Source organism: Pristiophorus japonicus, chromosome 5 (genome assembly GCF_044704955.1).
Source record: "Pristiophorus japonicus isolate sPriJap1 chromosome 5, sPriJap1.hap1, whole genome shotgun sequence".
Classification (NCBI taxonomy): Eukaryota; Metazoa; Chordata; class Chondrichthyes; family Pristiophoridae; genus Pristiophorus; species Pristiophorus japonicus.
Window position 1 is genome coordinate 241,409,551 of NC_091981.1, and position 21,803 is coordinate 241,431,353.

Genomic DNA, 21,803 nt, shown 5'->3' on the forward strand with positions numbered 1-21,803 from the left:
AAAACTGGAAGAATAGAGTCCTGGAAGTGGGATGGGAGGAAGTGTAGTCCAGGTATTTGTGGGAGTCAGTGGGTTTATAGTGAATGGTTGTCAATAGCCTATCCCCAGAAATGGAGACAGAAAAGTCGAGGAAGGGAAGGGAAGAGTCGGAGATGGACCATGTGAAGGTGAAGGAAATGTGGAAATTGGAAGCAAAGTGAATGAAATACAGCAGGATACGGCACCGATACATTCATCAATGTACCGGTAAAAGAGGTGGGGAGGGGGGGGGGAACCTGAATAGGACTGAAACAAAAAAATGTTCCACATATCTCACGAAAAGGCAGGCATAGCTAGGACCCATACGGGTTCCCATTGCAACACCTTTAATTTGGAAGAAGGGTAGTCACTCTAGCTGTGATATATGTACAACTGATGTGAAGCCAGCTCTTTAAATCGTGAAAATAAAGTATTAAGAAAACTCCAAGTAGTTCACTGGATCACCTTTATGTTTTAAAGTCATTAAAGAGCTTATAGGACATTTTGTTCTTCACTAACTTTAAAAACTTCACCTATGGAGCTTAAGCATGTGTTTAGGCCCTCAATATAATTCAGTGCTGTTGCTTAACACCGCTATAAAGGAAATACCGGTGTCAACAGTGCATGCAATGTAAAAAGGCAAATCCATTATCTCTACCATAAAATTCTTTACTAGAACAAGACAAATGGACTCGACAATTGTTTTAATAATTGTCCTTGAAAGTCCCAGAATAAAACTTTCTTTTTTCTTTACTTTAATGTAGAGAGCATGGGATAAAGAATCCATATGAAGAAACAAATAGCTCTGATGTGAATGGCAAAGAAACAACAAGAATGGATTCTGCAGGACAATGCTCCAGGAAGGTGGTAGAACGTGAGGGGAGCAAGGACGTTAAAGGTGACATGCTGATTCGGAGTAACAGCCGAGCATCCATTAATAGCATTAAAGACAAGCATCATGAAAATGCCAAACGGGTACCATCACACCATACCACAACTGCAACTGATGTGGAAGATGATGAAGACAAAGCGGCAAAAGTTATTCAGAGCAACTATCGTGGACACCAAGAGAGAAAACGGCTGGAGGGTGAAGGAAAGCTTCCTGAGAGGAGAAAGAAGCAGGAAGAGCAAAGAAATCCTCAACAGCAAAAGCAAGAGGTCCAAGTCAAGAATAAAAACAGCATAAAAGAGCAGTTAACCGAGGAAATGGGCAATGAGGAAGAGGATAACAAAGCCGCTATTGTTATCCAAAGTAATTATCGAGGTCACCAGGAGAGAAAGAGACTGCAAGAGAATAAGGTGCCAGTTAAAACTGAGGAGATAGAAGTGTCAGGAAAAGAAATCCAACCACAAGAAGAAATTTTAGCCAGTGAGGATCCAGATGAAGAAAGAGCTGCAACAGTTATTCAGAGCAACTTCAGAGGGCACAAGGAAAGGAAACGGCTGAAAGAAGAAAGGAAATTAGATGGAAAAGGAGAGATGACAGTACTTGAAGAAGTTACAAATAGTGAAGAATCTATATTGCAGCCAACAACCAAGCCAATTGGTTCTGGTGAGGATGAACAGCAAGCAGCGGTGAAAATTCAAAGTAATTACAGAGGCTTTAAGGAAAGAAAACAAATTCAAGAATGTACTGAAAGAGAAGGAGAAATGTTTGCTACCTTTTCAAAGCAGGTGGGTAATATTAGGGATATTGTTCCTTTTGATCTGTAGGACATTAATGCTCAAAGCCCAGCTTAGAGAATGGGAATGATTTACAGCCTGACTAGTTGAACAGGCCTGTGTTTTGTAAAGAACACTGAGATTGATACCCGAACAAGACAAATCCATCACCCCTTCACCTAAACTCCTTATCGAGAAATTGTCTGGGGTTTACTGTTCAGTCGATGCTGAGGATTGAATGATGCCTAAGTTTGCTTGCCGAGCTGCCTTACATCAATCAATTCGGATTGGATTAATATTTACACTATCAACTGCCAATTAGGACACACACAGCTGTTGAGTGAATGAATTAACCCCCTTTTGCTAAATTATCAAAGAAGAAGTCGCACAACATGTCATAAACAATTGTTTATTAACCTCAAAATCATAAATAGCAGCACTTAAACTGAAAAATTGGGGAGGAAAATAACTAGTACATAGGGTTAATTAAAGAAGTAAATAATAAAGTTTACAAAGACTGTTGAGTTAAGTCACAGTAACTCAACAGTAACTGCTTGCTGATTATAACTTAATGGTTGAGATCAGTATCCGAGATTGATATACATTGGTGAGATTAATTTAGGATTAGATTGCTTAGACAGCTGACAAGCTGACATCATAAGATAACCAGTATATTCAATAGATTAAAATTGAAAGGCTGGATTTTCGGTTCTGCACATTTCGGGGCGGTAATGGCGGTGGGGCGGTAATGGCGGTGGGGCGGTAATGGCGGTGGGGCGGTAATGGCGGTGGGGCGGTAATGGCGGTGGGGCGGTAAGGTTTTCGCCCGGTCACCTCAGTCAGCAAAATTCATCAGCTAGGCCCTGAGTGTGGGGTGGATGCTAAGGGAGACATTACACACCTCTTTCAGGGTGCTAGACCGGCTGAGCAAGCGAAAATCCCAAGCGAAATAGGCCGCCTCGGAGTGCTCTAAGAGAGGAGGGGGGAACCTGAAAAAAACCCACCAAAAACATTCCCAATCAATTACTCACGCCACCACAACATAAATCGCAAAAAAAATTAAATAAAAAACAATGACTCTTACCTGAGGTCGACATTATTTACCTCACTGCAACCGCTACAGATCGGACCACCAGCTTTCACAGGCAGTCCCAGCTCTATGGAGCGCTACGGATCGGGCGTCAGCAACCAAGGACGTTGCACACCAGCTCGCCTCTTCTGGGCGTGAATGCTCCGTGCTCCATTGAAACCGTCACTGAATGTCCCGGCGAGGCACCTTAAAGTAAATGGCAACAGCAGACAAGCTGGCCGCCCGCCCAGAAATGCTTACCGCCGGGACGCGAACGGGAGCGGCAGAAGACCGAAAATCCAGCCCGATGTTTGTAGTTAGAAATGTTTCTAGAATTTACATGATCTCATCCGTGTCAGCTGATGTAGGTGAAGTGGTTGCCTCGTTGTCTCTGGGAGGACGGTGTTAGCCTTTTGAGACATCAAAGTGATGAAACGCCTTCTGTAAAGGTTTTGCCAAGTTTCTTCCTGGCTTCCCCTAAAAATGAAAACAAGTGAAACTCTAGAATATCTCTCTAAACTCACATCTTACATTGTACATCTTTCACTAATTGCCATTCTTGGCCTGATACTTCCATGCACTCAGCAATTGGCTAACCATGATGTTTCATAAAGCTAATTGCATTTGTCTCGAACTGTACTTATTCTTCCAAACCTCAGTCCCATTTGCAAACAAATGATTAACCAGTTCTTTCTTCCATAATTTGAGGAAACATTTTTGACAGTGGCATAAAGATGAACGATTCATTTCAGGATAATTGATTTTCTTTCATAAATGATACTGTATATTTACACGGAATGGTGCACAACCTACTAATTTTTTTAACCAAATAATGTTTTTGTTCTTATTGTCAGATAACACGACATTCTGAACAATTCTTGATTGTCCAGAAGAAGCTGAATGATGTTATTGTCTCACACTATCTGACGTCTAAGGACCCGAATCCACAGCCGGTGAAAAAGCAACCAAATGGGAGACCATTGTCACAGTATCAGCCAGGTTTGTCTGCTGTTGCCGCTTACTTTAAGATCCTACAGCAGTAGGACGTTTGATGGGAAATCAGCACCGGAAGAAACAGTAGCTGGAAATGTTATAGTGCTTTTCCCATATCAGAATGCTCAAATACACTTTACAGGGGTTGGGGTGAGGAGAGAAGGTCAGGGACCTAAGCAAGAAAAGGGGGAGGATTTAGTGGAACTGGCTGAAGGCGAAAAGGGTAGATTTGGAAAAGGCTTTTGCAGGTGATGAGAGAGATAGCAAAGCAGAAAGGATTGGGAAGAAAATTGCAGGGTGCATCCTAAGATAGTGGAGTGAAGGGAGCAGGATACGCACAATATATCCGAGTTGGGAGAGTAGAAAGTGCAGACAGGGACATGAGATTGATGTAAAATGCAGAGCTAGAGACTAACAAGACCATAGAAGGATATGAAAACCGTTGTGGGATTGAGAAGAAAATCCAAATATCAGATATTCCAGAAAAGGTAGCTGTATTCTGACCATTTTCTACAGAAAGGATTTGAAAATCGGTGTTATTTAAAATGTTTTTTTCAAAACAGAAAGTATTCTCACATCCTTTTTTTAAATCCACCTAAATAAAAAGTGGTTAATAGGCCAAATGGTAGTATTTTTCCCTCATAAACAAAATAATAAGCAATTTGTTAGCTTGTCTAGGTAATCAAAGAATACCTTGCACCCATTGTTCCTTGATCCTGATTTGTCTCTGAAGAGACAGATATATAAACAGGGAGGCTGTGAGAACAGTCAAGCTGTTAGGCAGGCTCAGAAAGTCAGAAATGCTGCAGGAATATCAAGAAGGCACATACCCTGATTTTGAAGGCCTCTGTCTGGCAGGAGCAAAGCAACAGCAGTCTGAAAATCTTAGCTAAACACAGACCACCCCGTTCCTGCTCCCGATCGACCTGTCGGCATTTTTGTTGGGGAATTAATTGATATGGCCAGCCCATGCACCCGCCTGTTACAGTGCTCACAGCTCGCCAGCAGTAACCAAACGAGGCCCAACTCTCAAAAGGGCCTGGGCCTCGCGGCAATGACTTCAGGCAAATGGAATATTGGCCTTTATTGCAAGGGGGATAGAGTACAAAAGCAGAGAAGTGCTGCTACAACTGCACAGGGTATTGGTGAGGCCACATCCGGAGTACGGCATACAGTTTGGTCTCCGTTTTTAAGAAAGGATATACTTGCTTTAGATGCTGTTCAGAGAAGGTTCACTAGGCTGATTCCAGAGATGAGGGGATTGACTTATGAAGATAGGTTGAGTAGGTTTGGCCTATATTCATTGGTGTTCAGAAGAATGAGAGGTGATCTTATCGAAACATATAAGATAATGAGGGGGTTCAACAAGGTGGATGCAGAGAGGATATTTCCACTCATAGGGGAAACTAAAACTAGGGGATATAGTCTTAGAATTACGGGCTGCCCATTTAAAGCTGAGATGAGGAGGAATTTCTTCTCTCAGAGGGTTGTAAATCTGTGGAATTCTCTGCCCCCGAGAGCTGTGGAGGCTGGGTCATTGAATATATTTAAGGCAGAGATAGACAGATTTTTGCGCGATAAGGGAATAAAGGGTTATGGGGAGCGGGCAGGGAAGTGGAGCTGAGTCCATGATCAGATCAGCCATGATCTTATTAAATGCCGGAGCAGGCTCGAGGGGCCAGATGGCCTACTCCTGCTCCTATTTCTTATGTTCTTAGGCAGGCAGCGTGAGCGTTCCTCTCATCGCCTGCCTTTAGCACTCTCAAATTGAAAATCGCGTAAGATGAGGTAACGTGGGCAAGTGTGGCATTTCTTTTGTATCATTGTGCATGGATGGATTGGACAGAGCGAATCTGATCATAACTGTTCTTCCGTATATTCACTCGATATGAAATGATTTGTATTAAGCCTCAGCTCACCAAGTGTTTACTCAGTCTGTCTTCAGAGAGATTGAAGAAGTACACATGCCAAAAATGAAAGAAAGACTTGCATTTATATAATACCGTTCACATCCACCGGACATCTCAAAGTGCTTTTCAGTCGATGAAGTAGTTTTGGAATGCAGTCACTGTTGTAATGTGGCAAACGCGGCAGCTCATTTGCACACAGCAAGCTCTCACAAACAGCAATGTGATGATGACCAGATAATTGAGGGATAAATATTGGCCAGGACACCATGGATAACTCCTCTTCTTCAAAATAGTGCCATGGGATCTTTTACATCCACCTGCGAGAGCAGACGGGGCCTCGGTTTAACGTCTCATCCAAAAGGCAACACTCCCTCAGCACTGCACTGGAGTGTCAACCTAGATTTATGTGCTCAAGTTCCTGGAGTGGGACTTGAACCCTCAACCTTCTGACTCAGAGGTGAGTGTTCTACCCACTGAGCCAAAGCTAACACTGACAAAGACATGACTATCCATGTCACATTGGAGCATTACTATTACACCCCTGGGTTACACTTTCATGCAAGTAGATGTAGGGCAGTGTGCGTCAACTCTCACTGTATCTTTTAAAGCATATTTGCTTGTTTTTGCTTCCTTCTCAACTTTTAAAAAAAATCACGAAAGCCTAAAGATAGAACATAGCAGGTGGTGACATCGTTTAAGCAATGCCCTCAAGATCTGTGTAATCAAACAGTTCTGATGCACTAATGTGCTGGCACTGAGGCATACTGAAATAGGATGGAATAGAGTTGCTAATTTAAGCAGCAAAGAACAGAATACATTCCCACTCCATATGGAGCTAATACACATGTATGGGCAAACTTAGATTTTAGACAATGCGGCCCTCTCAACCGTAATAATATATAAAATGAAAATATATGGTAAAGTATACAATAGGCTATTTCTGAAATAAATCACCTCCTTAATTAAGTGAGTAATATGAGCAAAGGGATAAAGATGCCTGTATTGAAGCCATCAGGAAATTCTACAAGATTGTCTATTAAGAGTGTCATCTGGGCTTTCCCATTGGCAGAAGTTGCTCTTTACAACCAAGGCATTAATCATAAGATGCCGGAGCTAAATCTATCACACATCAACAACATAGGTCACATCTTCATGTTTATAATTAACATGTTAATCTGAACAATAGTTGTCAAAACATGTCTTCACAGCTCCACGCTCCCCCCCCTCCCCCCCGTTCTTTATTCACTGAATGCAGTTTGTTGCCTCATTACTGCCCAGAAGACTATGGTGTTCTCCGTCCATGCGGCTCTCTGAACTGGTTCTTGAACTGCCTTCCATACACCTCCGAGCATTTCAAAGTTGCAAATATTACGCTTCAGGATTACTGGTCAACTCAGAATTCTCCGTATATTCGAAACAGATAAGAAAACAGACCATTAATCTAATAGATGTAGTAAAAATATACGAGGTGTGCAGGTGACTCTTGGGCCTCCAACAGTTGCGCTCTCTGGTGGCAAGTCTTACACAGTTATAATGTTTACATGCATAATATCACTCCCCCCCAAAGTCTTTGATACAAATTATTTACAAGTTGAGACGATCCGGGGCTCTACGCTCCCTGGTTGATTGTCTGAGTTCAAACTCTTGCATGGGTGAGTTGGTCAGACCATTGCTGCACTGCGGCATGGCTGGTCTGATAGGACTGTTGGGAATGGTGGGTTCATCCTCTTGATTGACAGCGAGCTCGATTGCTGGTTGGGTGTGTGTTGGTGGATCGATGATGGTGATGTCCTCTTCAGGTTGTTCCTGGTTGTCGGTGAACCGCAGTTTGGTCTGATCCAAATGCTTTCTGCACGTTTGTCCATTCAATAGTTTGACTATAAATACTCTATACCCCTCCTTGGCCAAGACAGTGCCAGCGACCCATCTCGGACCATGACCATAATTAAGGACAAACACAGGGCTGTTAACATCAATGTCACGCGATACAGCAGCGCGATCATGGTACATGTTTTGCCGGTGACGCCGGGTTTCCACGTGTTCATTTAGATCTGGGTGGACTAGGGAGAGACTGGTTTTGAGTGCTCTCTTCATTAACAATTCAGCAGGGGGATCCCTAGTGAGCGAGTGGGGTTGTGTCCAGTAGCCGAGCAGAACCCGAGATAAGTGGGTCTGCAAGGAGCCTTCTGTCACGCGTTTTAAGCTCTGCTTGATAGTTTGGACTGCCCATTCCACTTGACCGTTGGATGCGGGCTTAAAAGGAGCAGACCTGACATGCTTGATGCCATTGTAGATCAGAAACTCATTGAATTTTGAGCTGGTGAAACACAGTCCATTGTCACTGACAAGGACGTCGGGCAGGGCATGGGTGGCATTCAATAGTGGCAGTGGATGTGCTGGATGACATGATTACGCATTCAATCCTTTTAGAGTAAACGTCCACTACAACTAAAAACATCTTTCCGAGAAAGGGGCCAGCAAAATCTACATGGATCCTGGACCACGGTTTGGAGGGCCATGATCACAGACTCAATGGAGCCTCCCTTGGTGCATTGCTCAATTGTGAGCACGTGTTGCACTGGTGTACGTATGACTCTAAGCCCGAGTCAATGCCGGGCCACCAAACATGCGACCTGGCTATAACCTTCATCATGACAATGCCTGGGTGGGTATTGTGTAGGTCGCGTATAAACGTTTCCCTGTCTTTTTTGACAAAACCGCGCGATTATCCCATAAGAGACAATCCGATTGGATGGACATTTCATCTTTGCGTCGGTGAAACGGCTTAATTTCATCTTACATTTCCTCGGGAACGATCGACCTGCTCCCATTGAGGATGCAACTTTTTACAAGTGATAGCACAGGATCCTGGCTGGTCCAGGTCCTGATCTGGCGAGCAGTGATGGGTGACCCCTCGCTCTCAAAAGCAGCTATGACCAGAAGCTGGTCTGCAGGCTGCGCCGTTTCTACCCCGGTAGTGGGCAATGGTAGCCGACTGAGGGCATAAACACAGTTCTCCATGCCTGATCTGTGGCGGATAATATAGTCATCGGCGGACAATGTTAGGCCCATCTTTGGATGCGGGACGAAGCATTGGTGTTTATATCTTTGCTTTCTGAAAACAGCAAAATGAGCGGCTTGTGGTCAGTTTCAAGCTCAAACCGAAGTCCAAATAGGTATTGGTGCATTTTCTTAATCCCACATACACATGCTAATGCCTCTTTCTCGACCATACTGTAGTCTCTTTCAGCCTTAGACAGATTTCTAGATGCGTATGCAACCGGTTGAAGTTTGCCCGATACATTGCTTTGCTGTAACACACAGCCGACCTCGTACGAAGATACATCACAAGCTAGCACTAATCGTTTACACGGGTCATACAGTACAAGTAACTTATTAGAACAAAGTAGGTTTCTGGCCTTCTCAAAGGCTGTGTCTCGAGATTTACCCCAAACCCAGTCGTCACCCTTATGTAGCAACATGTGCAACGGTTCCAGCAAAGTGCTTAGCCCGCGTAGAAAGTTACCAAAATAGTTGAGGAGTCCCAGGAACAAATGCAGCTCTGTCACATTCTGTGGTCTTGCTGCATTCTTGATGGCCTCTGTCTTTGAGTCCGTGGGTCTGATGCTGTCTGTCGCAATCTTTCTCCCCAAAAATTCGACCTCTGACGCCAGGAAAACATACTTGGAGCGTTTCAGCCTGAGTCCCAATCTGTCTAGTCGATTTAAAACCTCTTCCAGCTTGTGCAGGTGGTGTCACGACCGATGATCAGGATGTCGTCTTGAAACACAACGGTGCACGGAACCGATTTCAGCAGACTCTCCATGTTCCTCTGGAAGATGGCAGCAGCTGAGCGAATCTCAAAAGGGCACCTGTGCTTTATAAACAGTCCTTTGTGCGCGTTGATGCACGTCAATCTTTTCGAAGATTCAGTCAGCTCCTGTGTCATGTAGGCGGAGGTTAGGTCCAACTTGGTGAATGACCTCCCCCCTTACGAACAGGTAGCAGGAACTGGTCTTGTAACGAGACTCGGTTGATCGTTACCTTGTAGTCTCTGCAGATTCTGACCGTGCCATCGCTCTTCAACACCGAAAATCGACTGGCGATATGATTCCCTCTCGTTAAAGTCTGCCCAGTTCGATCTCGACTTTCTCCCTCATCATATATGGAATCGCTCAAATCTTGTGATGAACAGGCCTTGCATCGGGGACTAGATGGATCTATACCTTGGCGCCGATGCCTAGTTCGAATAGCGACGGAAACTTGCTCAGCACTTGGGCGCAGGAGGCATCATCCACTGAAGATAGTGCTTTGATGTTGTCCCAGTTCCATCGAATCTTTCCCAGCCAGCTTCCGCCGAATAGCGTCGGGCCATCACCTGGTCCAATCCACAGTGATAAATCATGCACAACTCCATCGTATGATACCTTAACTGCCGCACTGCCAATGACTGGTATGAGCTCTTTGGTGTAGGTGCGCAGCTTTGTCTGAATCGGGCTTAGTTTGGGTCTTTGTGCCTTGTTGCCCCACAGTTTCTCAAAAGCCTTCTGGCTCATAATTGACTGACTTGCCCCCGTGTCCAACTCCATTGATACCGGAATACCGTTCAATTTGACTTTCAGCATGATAAGAGGGCTCTTGGTGGTGAAGGTGTGTACCCCATACACTTCTTCCTCAAGTTGAGTTGCCTTTCTTGTTTGTTCTGCGGGATCCGCGCCAGATCGATCATCCTCTGCCGACTCTGCCACGTGGTGAGTCGCAGCCTTCTTGCCCATTCCCTGGAGGTGCCCCATTGTTTCACAGCCTTTGCACACGTAGTGCTTGAATTGATATTGATGAGCTTGATGATTACCCCCGCAGCGCCAACATGGTGCTAATGGATTTGCATTCACGCCCAGTGGCAGACTCAGAGTCATCCTAGGTCTTGCAGCTGCAGATATGTAGGCTCTGCCATACGCAGTTCTGCCTGCTAGTGACGTTATTTTATGCACAGTACTTGCCGGTGAGCTTCGATGCTGGGAAGATATCTGTCTGGTATTATCGCTCGTGGATATGAATGCCTGGGCTATCGTGATGGCCTTGCTCAGGTCGAGGGATTCGGCGGACAGCAGCTTGTGGAGATTGACCTCGTGGCCGATGACAAGCACAAAAAAGTTCCGCAGCATTTCCCCCCAAAATCCAGCAAATTCACAAGTTCCCGCAAGGCATCTCAGGTCGGCGACATAACTCGCCACGTCCTGGCCCTCGGAGTGGTGTTGCGTGTAGAAGCGATACCTGGCCATTAAGACGCTCTCCTTTGGCTTGAGGTGGTTCCGAACCAACGTACAGAACTCTGTATATGTCTTCTCCGCTGGTTTCTCCGGTGCTAGCAGATTCTTGATGAGGCCGTATATTGTGGACCCACATACGGTGAGGAGAATCACCCTGCGCTTGATCGCTTTATCGTCCCCATCCAGCTCGTTGGCCACGAAGTACTGGTCGAGATGCTCAACAAAGGCTTCCCAATCATCATCCTCTGCAAATCTCTCTAAAATACCAACGGCAGCCATGATCGCGTGAAAGTTCTTATCTATTACTCGTCGCCAATTGTTAAGTATGGAAGAATTCCACAAGACTGAGTACTGTGAGCTAAAACTGATGTGACCTTAGTCTTTTTAATACAACTGCAGAGTGCCTAAGCAGCCTGGCAGCCAATTTTTTTACTCCCTTGCACAAGGTGTGCAGATGACACTTGGGCCTCCAACAGTTGCGCCCTTTGGTGGCAAGTCTTACATAGTTACAATGTTTATATACATAACACTACTGACTATGGAACTCTGTGCATGGGACACGCTACTTCTTAATGTTATCAGCGGTGGTGACAGTGGCCCTTACAAAATTATCAACTCTGTCCAATGAATCACCAGGACCCTTCCAAATTGTGGCTTCACAACAGAATGGAATCACCCTGCACTCAATGTGAAGCCCACACAGTGAGAGAGTACTTGCGTGAGATGGTCTCATACATATTAATGCACTTGGGAGATGGACCACTAATGCCACTGTATCAAAGTATCCGTGAGAGTTTAAAATGTCTACAATCATAGGTGATGTGCCCCTCAGACTGATCTACGCATATGTGTACTGCCAGCAGCCATTCTTCCTCAATGTTGAATTTCAAAATGGCAGCAGTCGCAGGAAAATCTTTTCAAATGCTAATTTTATTTTCAACCTTTTCCCTTCCTCTCCTGAAGATTCCGGCCAGGAACTTCAACAAAGCCTGAAAACAGGCGGGGGCACCGTGGTTGGGGGTGGGGGGGTGAGATTTGCTCACCCCCATTTAAAAAGCGCAGGCAGCACATTAATTTGGTGCTGCCTGCTAATTGAAGTGATTTTAGCACACAGACCAGTGATTATCGTGCTGCTGACAGGTTGTGCACTCAGCAGGAGGCCCAAGGTTGCGTCACTGGGGCAGCGTTGGATTTCCTTGAAGTAAAGGTGATAGTTTTGAAGGCAGTCTCTAGCCCTTAAAACTGAATTGCCTTCTGCACATAAAAAAAATCATAAAAGTACTGCAGCACCAACACAAATGACTCAATAGGCCAGGGAAAGGGCACCCAGGGTCTTGCACGCAGAGGATCAACACTGGAAGAGAGGTCCTTTATCCACAGGGGGCCAGGAGGCCCTTCAGAAAGAAGGATGTGGGACCAGATCGCCGTGGTCGTCACTGCCAGCAGTGTCACCCCCCAGGACATGACTCCAGAGCCCAAAGAAGTTTCAAGACCTTAGGTGAGTGGTTATCTTTAGTGACTGCACCTTCAAAAGCCATCTCCTACCAACTGAACCACGAGCCTCACACATAGCTCAATGTATGACCCCCCATCACTCATCTACCAACAATATTTCCAAACACGAAGCACACCTCACATTCCTAGCTTCATCTCACCCCCTTGGAGGAGACGGTGCAGGCCATTCTTGGTTCGGGGCATGGCTGAGCCTTTGGCCAGCGGCACTGAAAGAATGCAAGATTCTGGTATCCTCATACATTGTCCTCCTTCTTACATCCCACTTCCCCTTCAATCCCACAATCTCTTCCAATGTACAAGCTGCACATGGTGTAACCACACACCTCTTGCTTTCCCGCCCTACCCACACCACAACCCTACCCTTGTGCCTTCCTCATTTTAGACACCCAAGAAATCCAGTCTGCTTAGCCAGTGGGTGACCAAGGAGAAGAAGAAGAAGAAGAAGAAGAAGAAACACTGTCACTCAATGTGACACTGATAGAATCATAGAATAATTATAGTACAGAAGGAGACCTTTCCACCCATCGAGCCCATGCCGGCTCTCTGCAAGAGAATTAGTCCCACTCCTCCGCCTTTTCTCCATAGCCCTGCAACATTTTCGTAGAATTGTAGAATGGTTACAGGAATCATAGAGTGGTTACATCCCAGCCACTAGCTCCTGGAGGTCATCCTGCGAGGCCATTACACTGATCCCCACCGAAAGTCAGCAACCTTCCACCAGCCATGCAGCAGCCTCCGGGGTAGCACTGTGGAAGAGCACAAGGATAGGCAAAGGCAGATGCAAGAGTCTCACACAGGGAATTCACAAGGATAATTAGTTGATTTTGTTGCTGTAATATTGGATACATCTATGGATAAAGTTGGATTGGAAAGTGTAATGTATTTGCTTCATGGATTCTTTGCTTAAGAATTCATAGCAACACATTGCTATTAAGAACTAGTTGGTTTATTAACAAAGGTTTAACAATCACACGACACATTACCAGTTCAGCCACTGAAAGTTTGCTTTATGGTGGCTTTTATTTCAACATTGTGCTGCAATGATCAGTAACAGAGTGATAGTAAGGTATGGGACAAATGTTGAAAGGGGATTGGGGTTGTGTTCACTGGTACTGCAGACGGATGATTTGATCCCGGATGTCCCGGCCGGAAAGAGGCCATCTGGGTTGACTCCTTCCTTCAGCTTCCTCCTCTTCTTCTTCTTCTGTCTACGAGCAGCTTGTCCTCTTTACTGCCACTGCCTCATCTCCAAGGGGGACTGCAACGAGAGCCCCCAGGACTGTGAGCAAGTGGTCTTCTCAGAGGCCTTCTTTTACCCATCCGAAGCCTTGCAAGTGCCCAGAAGCACTACCTGCACTCCCTGCACACTTTAACAACTTTTGTAATGTATTGCAGCAAGCCACAGCTTCAATAAAATGTAAAAAAAAAAGTCTAAAAGCGGAAATCGAAAATTACCTGAAAGATGTGTGTTATGTATGGAGAAAGAGTCAGACTGAACACTATGAGCTCAAAGTAAAGTGTGACCGTAGTCTTTTATTGCAGGTCTCCAGAGTACCTCACCATCCTCCTGAGGCCTCCTTAAATACCTGTGCTCCCAAGGGATTATGGGATCCCTTGGGACTCCAGGGGATGAGCCCTCTGGTGGCTGTACAGAGTAAATACAAGTTTACATATATAACAACAATTCCGCCTCCGCCCCCCCCCCCACCCCCACCCCCCCACCACCAAAGTCAACAGTGTAACTATTTACAATGTGAGGCGATCTGGGGTCCTTCTTTCCTTCTTGCCCTGGTTGAACGTCTCGGTGTGAAAGCTGGTGTTGTTGAATCATTTGTTGGGCCCTCGCTGGACTGCTGTGCAGCTGGCCTTGCTGGGCTGCCTGGTGTGTTGGGTCCTGCAGGGCTGCTGTGGATGATGGATTCTGCTTCGTGGTCAACCATGGTGCCGGTTGCCACTGGTGTGTATGTTGGGGGATCAAAAAAGGTAGGGTCCAAGGTGGGTTGCTCAGGATAGTCCGTGAACCTGAGTTTGATTTGGTCCAAGTGTTTCCGGTGAATGTGTCCATTTGAAAGTTTGACCCGAAACACCCTGCTCCCCTCTTTGGACACGACAGTGCTGGGAAGCCACTTGGGATCTTGTCCATAATTCAATACAAATACAGGATCATTGATTTCAATCTCGGGTGACACATTTGTGCTATCATGGTACGCACTTTGTTGAATCCGTCTGCTCTCTACCTGTTCATGTAGATCAGGGTGAACTAACGAGAGCCTTGTCTTAAATGCTCTGTTCATGAGCAGTTTAGCAGGTGGGATCCCAGTGAGCGAATGGGGTCTCGTGCTAAGCAGGACTCGGGATAGGCGAGTCTGCAGTGAGCCTTCAGTTACCCTCTTCAAGCCTTGCTTGATGGTTTGCACTGCTCTCTCTGCCTGACCATTGGACGCTGATTTAAACGGGGCAGATGTGACATGTTTGATCCCGTTACGGGTCATGAATTCTTTGAACTCAGCACTGGTAAAACATGGCCCGTTGTCGCTCACCAGGACATCGGGTAAGCTATGTGTGGCAAACATGGCCTGCAGGCTTTCAGTAGTGGCAGCGGACATGCTAGCCGACATTATCTCACAGTCAATCTACTTGGAGTACGCGTCAACAACCACAAGGAGCATTTTACCCAAGAACAGGCCTGCATAGTCGACATGTACCCTAGACCACGGTTTGGGCGGCCAAGATCATAAACTTAGTGGCGCCTCCCTGGGTACATTGCTGAACTGCGAACATGTATTACATCTGTGAACACAGGGATCCAAGTCCGCATCGATACCGGGCCACCACACGTGCGATCTGGCTATCGCTTTCATCATTACGATGCCTGGATGGGTACTGTAGAGGTCATTGATGAAGGTGCCCTTCTTGGGGACCACAGAAGGCCGGATGCCTGTATAGACATTTCATCTTTGCGCCGCTGGAACGGCTTTATCTCTTCCTGCATTTCCAATGGGACACTGGACCAGCTCCCGTGAAGCACACAGCTTTTGACTAGGGATAATAAGGAGTCCTGGCCTGTCGAACTTTTGATCTGCCGGGCAGTGACGGGTGATTGCTCACTCTCAAATGCTTCCATAACCATAGCTAAATCTGCGGGCTGTGCCATTTCCACCCCCATGGTGGGAAATGGCAGCCTACTGAGAGCATCGGCGCAGTTTTCTTTGCCTGGCCTGTGGCAGATGGCGTACTTGTATGCGGACAACGTGAGCGCCCATCTCTGGATGTGGGCCGAAGCGTTGGTATTTATCCCTTTACTCTCGGAAAACAGGCTATTAGTGGTTTATGGTCAGTTTCCAATTCGAATTTTAGCCCAAACAGGTATTGATGCATTTTCTTTACCCCATAGACATACGCTAACGCTTTTTCAATCATGCTGTAGGCTCTCTCAGCCTTAGGCAGACTCCTGGATGCATAGGCAACCAGTTGTAATTTCCCGAAATCATTAGCTTGTTGCAATACACACCCAACGGCATATGACGACGCATCACATGCTAGTACCAAATGCTTACATGGATCATGCAACACAAGCAATTTGCTTGAGCATAATAATTTTCTTGCTTTTACAAAGGCATTTTCTTGGCTTTTGCCCCAAACCTATTCGTCCCCTTTTCATAGTAAGACATGCAGTGGTTCTAACAGTGTGCTGAGACCCGGTAAGAAGTTACCAAATTAGTTCAGGAATCCCAAAAACGACCGCAGCTCCGTCACGTTCTGTGGCATTGGTGCGTTCTCGATTGCCTCCGTCTTCGCGTTGGTGGGCCTGATGCCGTCCGCTGCAATCCTCCTTCCCAAGAACTCCACTTCAGGCGCCAGGAAAACGCACTTCAAGTGTTTTAACCTGAGCCCCATGCGGTTGAGTCGACTAAGAACCTCTTCCAGGTTCTGCAGATGCTCAATTGTGTTCCAACCTGTGACCAAGATGTCATCCTGGAAGACCACAGTGTGTGGGACCGACTTCAGTAAACTTTATATGTTTCTCTGGAATATCGCCACCGCTGATTGGATTCTAAATGGGCATCTGTTATAAACAAAAAGACCTTTGTGCATGTTGCTGCAGGTGAGGGCCTTTGAAGATTCCTCCAGTTCCTGCGACATGTACGTTGAAGTCAGATCCAGCTTCATGAACATCTTACCTCCCGCCAGCGTTGCAAAGAGGTCGTCGGCCTTTGGTAGTGGGCATTGGTCCTGCAGGGAGAAACGATTGATAGTTACTTTGTAATCGCCACAGATTCTGATGGTGCCATCTCCCTTGAGGACTGGGACAATAGGACTGGCCCACTCATTGAACTCGATCGGTGAAATGATGCCCTTTCTTTTCAGCTGGTCTAGTTCGATCTCTACCCTTTCTCTCATCATGTATGGTACTGCTCTCGCCTTGTGATGGATGGGTCACGCCCCCGGAATTTGGTGGATCTGCACTTTTGCTCCTTGGAATTTCCCAATGCCTGGTTCGAATAGCGAAGGAAATTTGTAAGACCTGGGCACACGAAGTGTCATTAGCGGGCGATAGCGCTCGGATATCATCCCAGTTCCAGCGCATCTTTCCCAGCCAGCTCCTGCCGAGCAGCGTGGGACCATCGCCCGGTACCACCCAGAGTAGTAGCTTGCGCAGCGCTCCATTGTAGGAGACCTTTATGTAGCACTGCCGATTACAGGAATCAGTTCTTTTGTGTAAGTTCTTACTTTTGTGTGAACTGGAATTAAGACTGGCCTTGAGGCTTTGTTGCACCACAACCTTTCGAAAGTCTTTTTGCCCATGATGGACTGGCTCGTACCCGTGTCCAGCTCCATTGACACTGGGAGTCCATTTAGTTCAACATTCAGCATTATTGGGGGACAATTCGTGGTGAATGTGTGCACCCCATGTACCTCTGCCTACTCGGTCTGAGGCTCTGGTTCGTCGTGATCCACCATGGATCTGTCCTTCATGAGGCCATAAGTTGGTGCCCCACAGACGGTGAGGAGGATCGCCCTTCGTTTGGCAGCATTCTCGTACCCATCTAGCTCATTGGCCACGAAGTATTGGTCAAGTCGCTCCACAAAAGTTTCCCAATCATCTCTCTCCGAGAATTTCTCCAGGATGCCCACCATTCTCTGCATCTTTGGGTTCGCTATCTGTATCTCGTCGCCAGTTGTTATGTATGGAGAAAGAGTTAGACTGGACACTATGAGCTCAAAGTAAAGTGTGACCTTAGTCTTTTATTGCCGGTCTCCAGAGTACCTCTCCAACCTGTGAGGCCTCCTTAAATACCTGTGCTCCCACGGGATTATGGGATCCCTTGGGACTCCAAGGATGAGCCCTCTGGTGGCTGTACAGAGTAAATACAAGTTTACATATATAACTATGTGTGTGTCCCTTTAAGAAGCAGCATCTCTGCAGTACTGCTGCACGTATGTCCTTCCGTGGGTGGTTTGGAGAGGCTGGCATGAAGAGCAGCAAAGTCCAAAATCACAGTTATGCATCAGTTCAGGCGTTGCACGCCGATTGACTTCACGATCTGCATATTTACATATGAGAGGTCAGCGCAGGCCATGTCCGCGCCAGCAACCTCTCCAAAATGGGGGCTGTCATGTTCCAGGCCGGAAGTGGGTGAAAGCAAGGCAGCCACCATCTTTTCAACAAAACAGGCCTGAAGTATGGTGCTACAGGTGTCAGTATCTCCTCCATTAGCTGTTTAAAAATATATTTATCAGCCCAGAAAATAACTATTGGAAGGCAATTTGACTGTGGGAGACATCATAGCTGACCCCAATTCTAAACTCCCCAGACGTCCACACACTTGCATTAACCAGTATGGGCCATTGGAAACCCTGACTGATCTTTCCCGTCCGTAACTCAGGGGTGCTGACCCATCTGATTAGGTCAGTTAGCACAGACTGTTCGCGCTGACCTGAAAACCTCCGCTCTTGAGGGCTCACTTCACACAGGGCAGTGAACTTTCGAACTGCGCCTTTGGGAGAGTTCTAGAAATATAATTGCTAACAATTTATATATGTAAATTATTCCAAAATGAGGTTATGTACTGGATATCAAAAGCACAAATGATTCTGGATAATAATGAGGACCCCTCCAATTCTGGGCTCTTGTGCATCCCCAATTTTAATCGCTCCACCATCGGTGGCCGTGCCTTTAGCTATGTAGGCCTGAAGCTCTGGAATTCCCTTCCTAAACCTCTCCACCTCGCTACCTCTTTCTCCTCCTTTAAAATACTCCTTAAAACCCCTACCTCTTTGTCAAGTTTCTGGTTACCTGTCCTGATACCTCCTTATGTGGCTTGGTGTCACATTTAGTTTGTTAATCGCTCCTGTGAAGTGCCTTGGGACGTTTTACTATGTTAAAGGCGCTATATAAATGCAAATTGTTGTTGTTGGAGCGGATGACAATCCCAGTGTATCAGATGGAAAAATCTGTCACCAAACTGACGTCAGTGGAAAGGCTCTCCGGCCACTGTCAAATGCAAAGTATCACAGCTCCCCGAGGCTGCAGGGAGGGAATCAAAAATTAAATTCCTTCTGAGCCATCTGTTTTCCTTTCCAATCTGTGCTCTCAATGACATGACACAAACAATTTATTTTAATCTGCGGCAGTTTAAAGGAATGTTATAAAATAACAACCAAGGGGGTGAGATTCCTATTAATATTCAGACAGTATATTAAATGTGAGTTGAAGTTTTTGCCGTTTTAAGTAATCATAGGAGCATAAAACTTTAATCTGTGCCTTCTGGAAGCATACACAAAAAATATATCTGTTTGGTAAATTAAGGAACTCCCTCAGGACTATTGCTTAACCATTTAACCAGTATAGATAGCACACTGTGGATGGATATAGCTGAGAAGTGTGTAACCTGTAAGGAATTGAGCAAAAGCACAGAAAGTGTGAGCAGAATTTATGGATCAAGATCTTTTGAATGTAGTCGAAGGCATGAGGTGCCTGAAAAAGTGTTCTCCATGGAGCAGTGTTCTCGACAGTAGGCATCAAGAATGTGTTGTGGCTAGAGAGCAAACATGAGGAAATTTGCACACTCACCTTTAACTGCTGCTTAACAAACTAAAACATTGTTAATGCAGGGTCGGCTCATTAAAAAGCATTAATCTAGTTTGGTGCAAGACGAAATTTGACAGTATGCACTCCATTAATGCTATACAACAAATTGTATTTATATAGCACCTTTAACATAGTGAAACATCCCAAGGCGCATCACAGGAGTATTATGAGACAACAAAATTGACACCGAGCCACATAAGAAGAAATTAGGGCAGTTGACCAAAAGCTTGGTCAAAGAAGTAGGTTTTAAGGAGCATCTTGAAGGAGGAAAGAGAGGTCAAGAGGCGGAGAGGTTTAGGCAGGGAGTTCCAGAGCTTGGGGCCTAAGCAACAGAAGGCACAGCCACCAATGGTTGAGCGATTATAATCAGGGATGCTCAAGAGGGCAGAATTAGAGGAGCGCAGACATCTCATGGGGGGGGGTGGGGGGGGGGGTTGTGGGGCTGAAGGAGATTACAGAGATAGGGAGGGGCGAGACCATGAAGGGATTTGAAAACAAGGATGAGATTCAAATTATTACTCTGCCTCACAAAATAATTGCACCATTTGAGGGTGGATAACTAAAATTTATATGTTGAGGTTTAGAAATTTAAAAAAAAGAGAACATGTCGTCATAAAGAGAACAAAAGCCATTTATCAGCATGTTTGAGATCATTTAAGTTACAATCAAATCTACATTAAGATGTCCGGACAGGACTCTCTATTGAGGCTCAGTTCCAGAATAAAGTCTTCTGAACAGATGGAGTTGTGCAGATTATGCTGACCCCTTTTGACATCCCCAGGTGATCGTTTTGACGCAATTGTGCTTCTTTTTGTCAGGAGCAGTGAATTTCTAGTTACCAAGTCTTAAATTAAGCCATATTAAAGGGGCATGGTATTCCATTGATAAAATGTTTGATAAAGATTTTTTCATTTTGCAACTTGCACACTGACATAAATTGACAAAAAGCACTGACTCTGATTGAAATAAAACATAACTATTATGGCTGCTCTCCCTAAAGGGATGAGATTTATCTTTTTTTTCCATGAAGACAATGTCACAATATTTCTGACTTGATTTTACTGCATTAAATTCAGATTAGTTTGACTGTCAAATGGTTTCTTCTGGTTGTTTACATAGAATTAACAATTATAAATACCTTTGTGCTTCTGAGGTTTTTGCTGAGGTCTTTTGTGATGCTCCAAAGTTAAATTTTCTTCACTGCTCAGCAGAGCATTGATTCACATCCAGCTAAGTTACAGAATCAAATGCCCTTCTCTGATTGTTGGTAAGTGACGCTATTTACCACAGCATCAATGCAGCTCCTGGTGGCTAACAGTTCACAGCAGAAATGCCTATCCTGTTCTTATGTATTGATGTTTGGGGTCACTAGACACCAGGGGGCGCCACTGTCGGAGGTCATCAGGCTGTACGTGCGTGTGCGCGGGCCCTGGTATACAAGAGCAAGTACCATGTCATGTGCGCACTTTGGGCGCGAATAAAGTTGAACCAGGTTTGCACCTGAGTGAGTTTACAGTAACAAGTCTTTTGAGTCATTATATACATTACACCTTCAATCTACACAAGTCCATCAGTCTCTCAGCAAAGCTTGAGGGTCGAGTAAAGGTTGGTTGGAAATGCTTCCAGTGCATGAGTTATGTTCTTCTGAGAATGAGGCACATTATCTGATTTTTTTTTTTACAGGATAACCAGGAGTGGTGCTCACTATAAGTGATTAAAAAAAATAACCTGATAGTAATGGTAGGTCAAGTCACTGGGAGGTTCACATTTATTCCCACTGGCACCAATAGTAGGAAGCCATTGTCAAGGCAAAAGGAAAAATGGAAGGCTTAAAGAGCAAGAGGCCTAAATTATGTTGCCACCTGATGTTTTTTCTTCTCTTTGTTATTGTCAGCTGCAGCATAGACAATAGCAGATGGAGACAAATTTGAATCGCAGAACAACAACAACTTGCATTTATATAACACCTTTAACATAGTAAAATGTCCCAAGGTGCTTCACAGCAATGTTATCAAACAAAATCTGACACCATTAATGTCTCCCGCAATTAAATTGCCTTCCAATACTTATAAGCAGATATTAAGAAAGGTTACTAAAAGCTTGGCCAAAGAGGTAAGTTTTAAGGAGCATCTTAAAGCATGAGAGAGAGAGGAGGAAATTTCAGAGCTAAGGGCCCAGGCAGCTGAAGCCACAGCCACCAAGGTAGAATGATGAAAATCGGGGATATGAATAGGCCAGAATTGGAGGAGCACAGCACTCTCGGAGGGTTGTAG

The 21,803-nt window shown here is 45.4% G+C and overlaps 1 protein-coding gene across 1 annotated transcript in view; it reads left to right on the forward strand.

Moving 5' to 3' along the window:
• The first annotated feature begins 852 nt into the window (after nt 1-852).
• Nucleotides 853-21,803, forward strand: part of myo3a (myosin IIIA) — a 49,155-nt gene continuing 28,204 nt past the window's right edge. Inside the window, exons 1-2 of the mRNA XM_070880241.1 lie at nt 853-1,692; nt 3,604-3,748. Of these exons, the coding sequence (XP_070736342.1) occupies nt 853-1,692; nt 3,604-3,748 (985 nt within the window). The remainder of the gene's footprint in view (nt 1,693-3,603; nt 3,749-21,803) is intronic.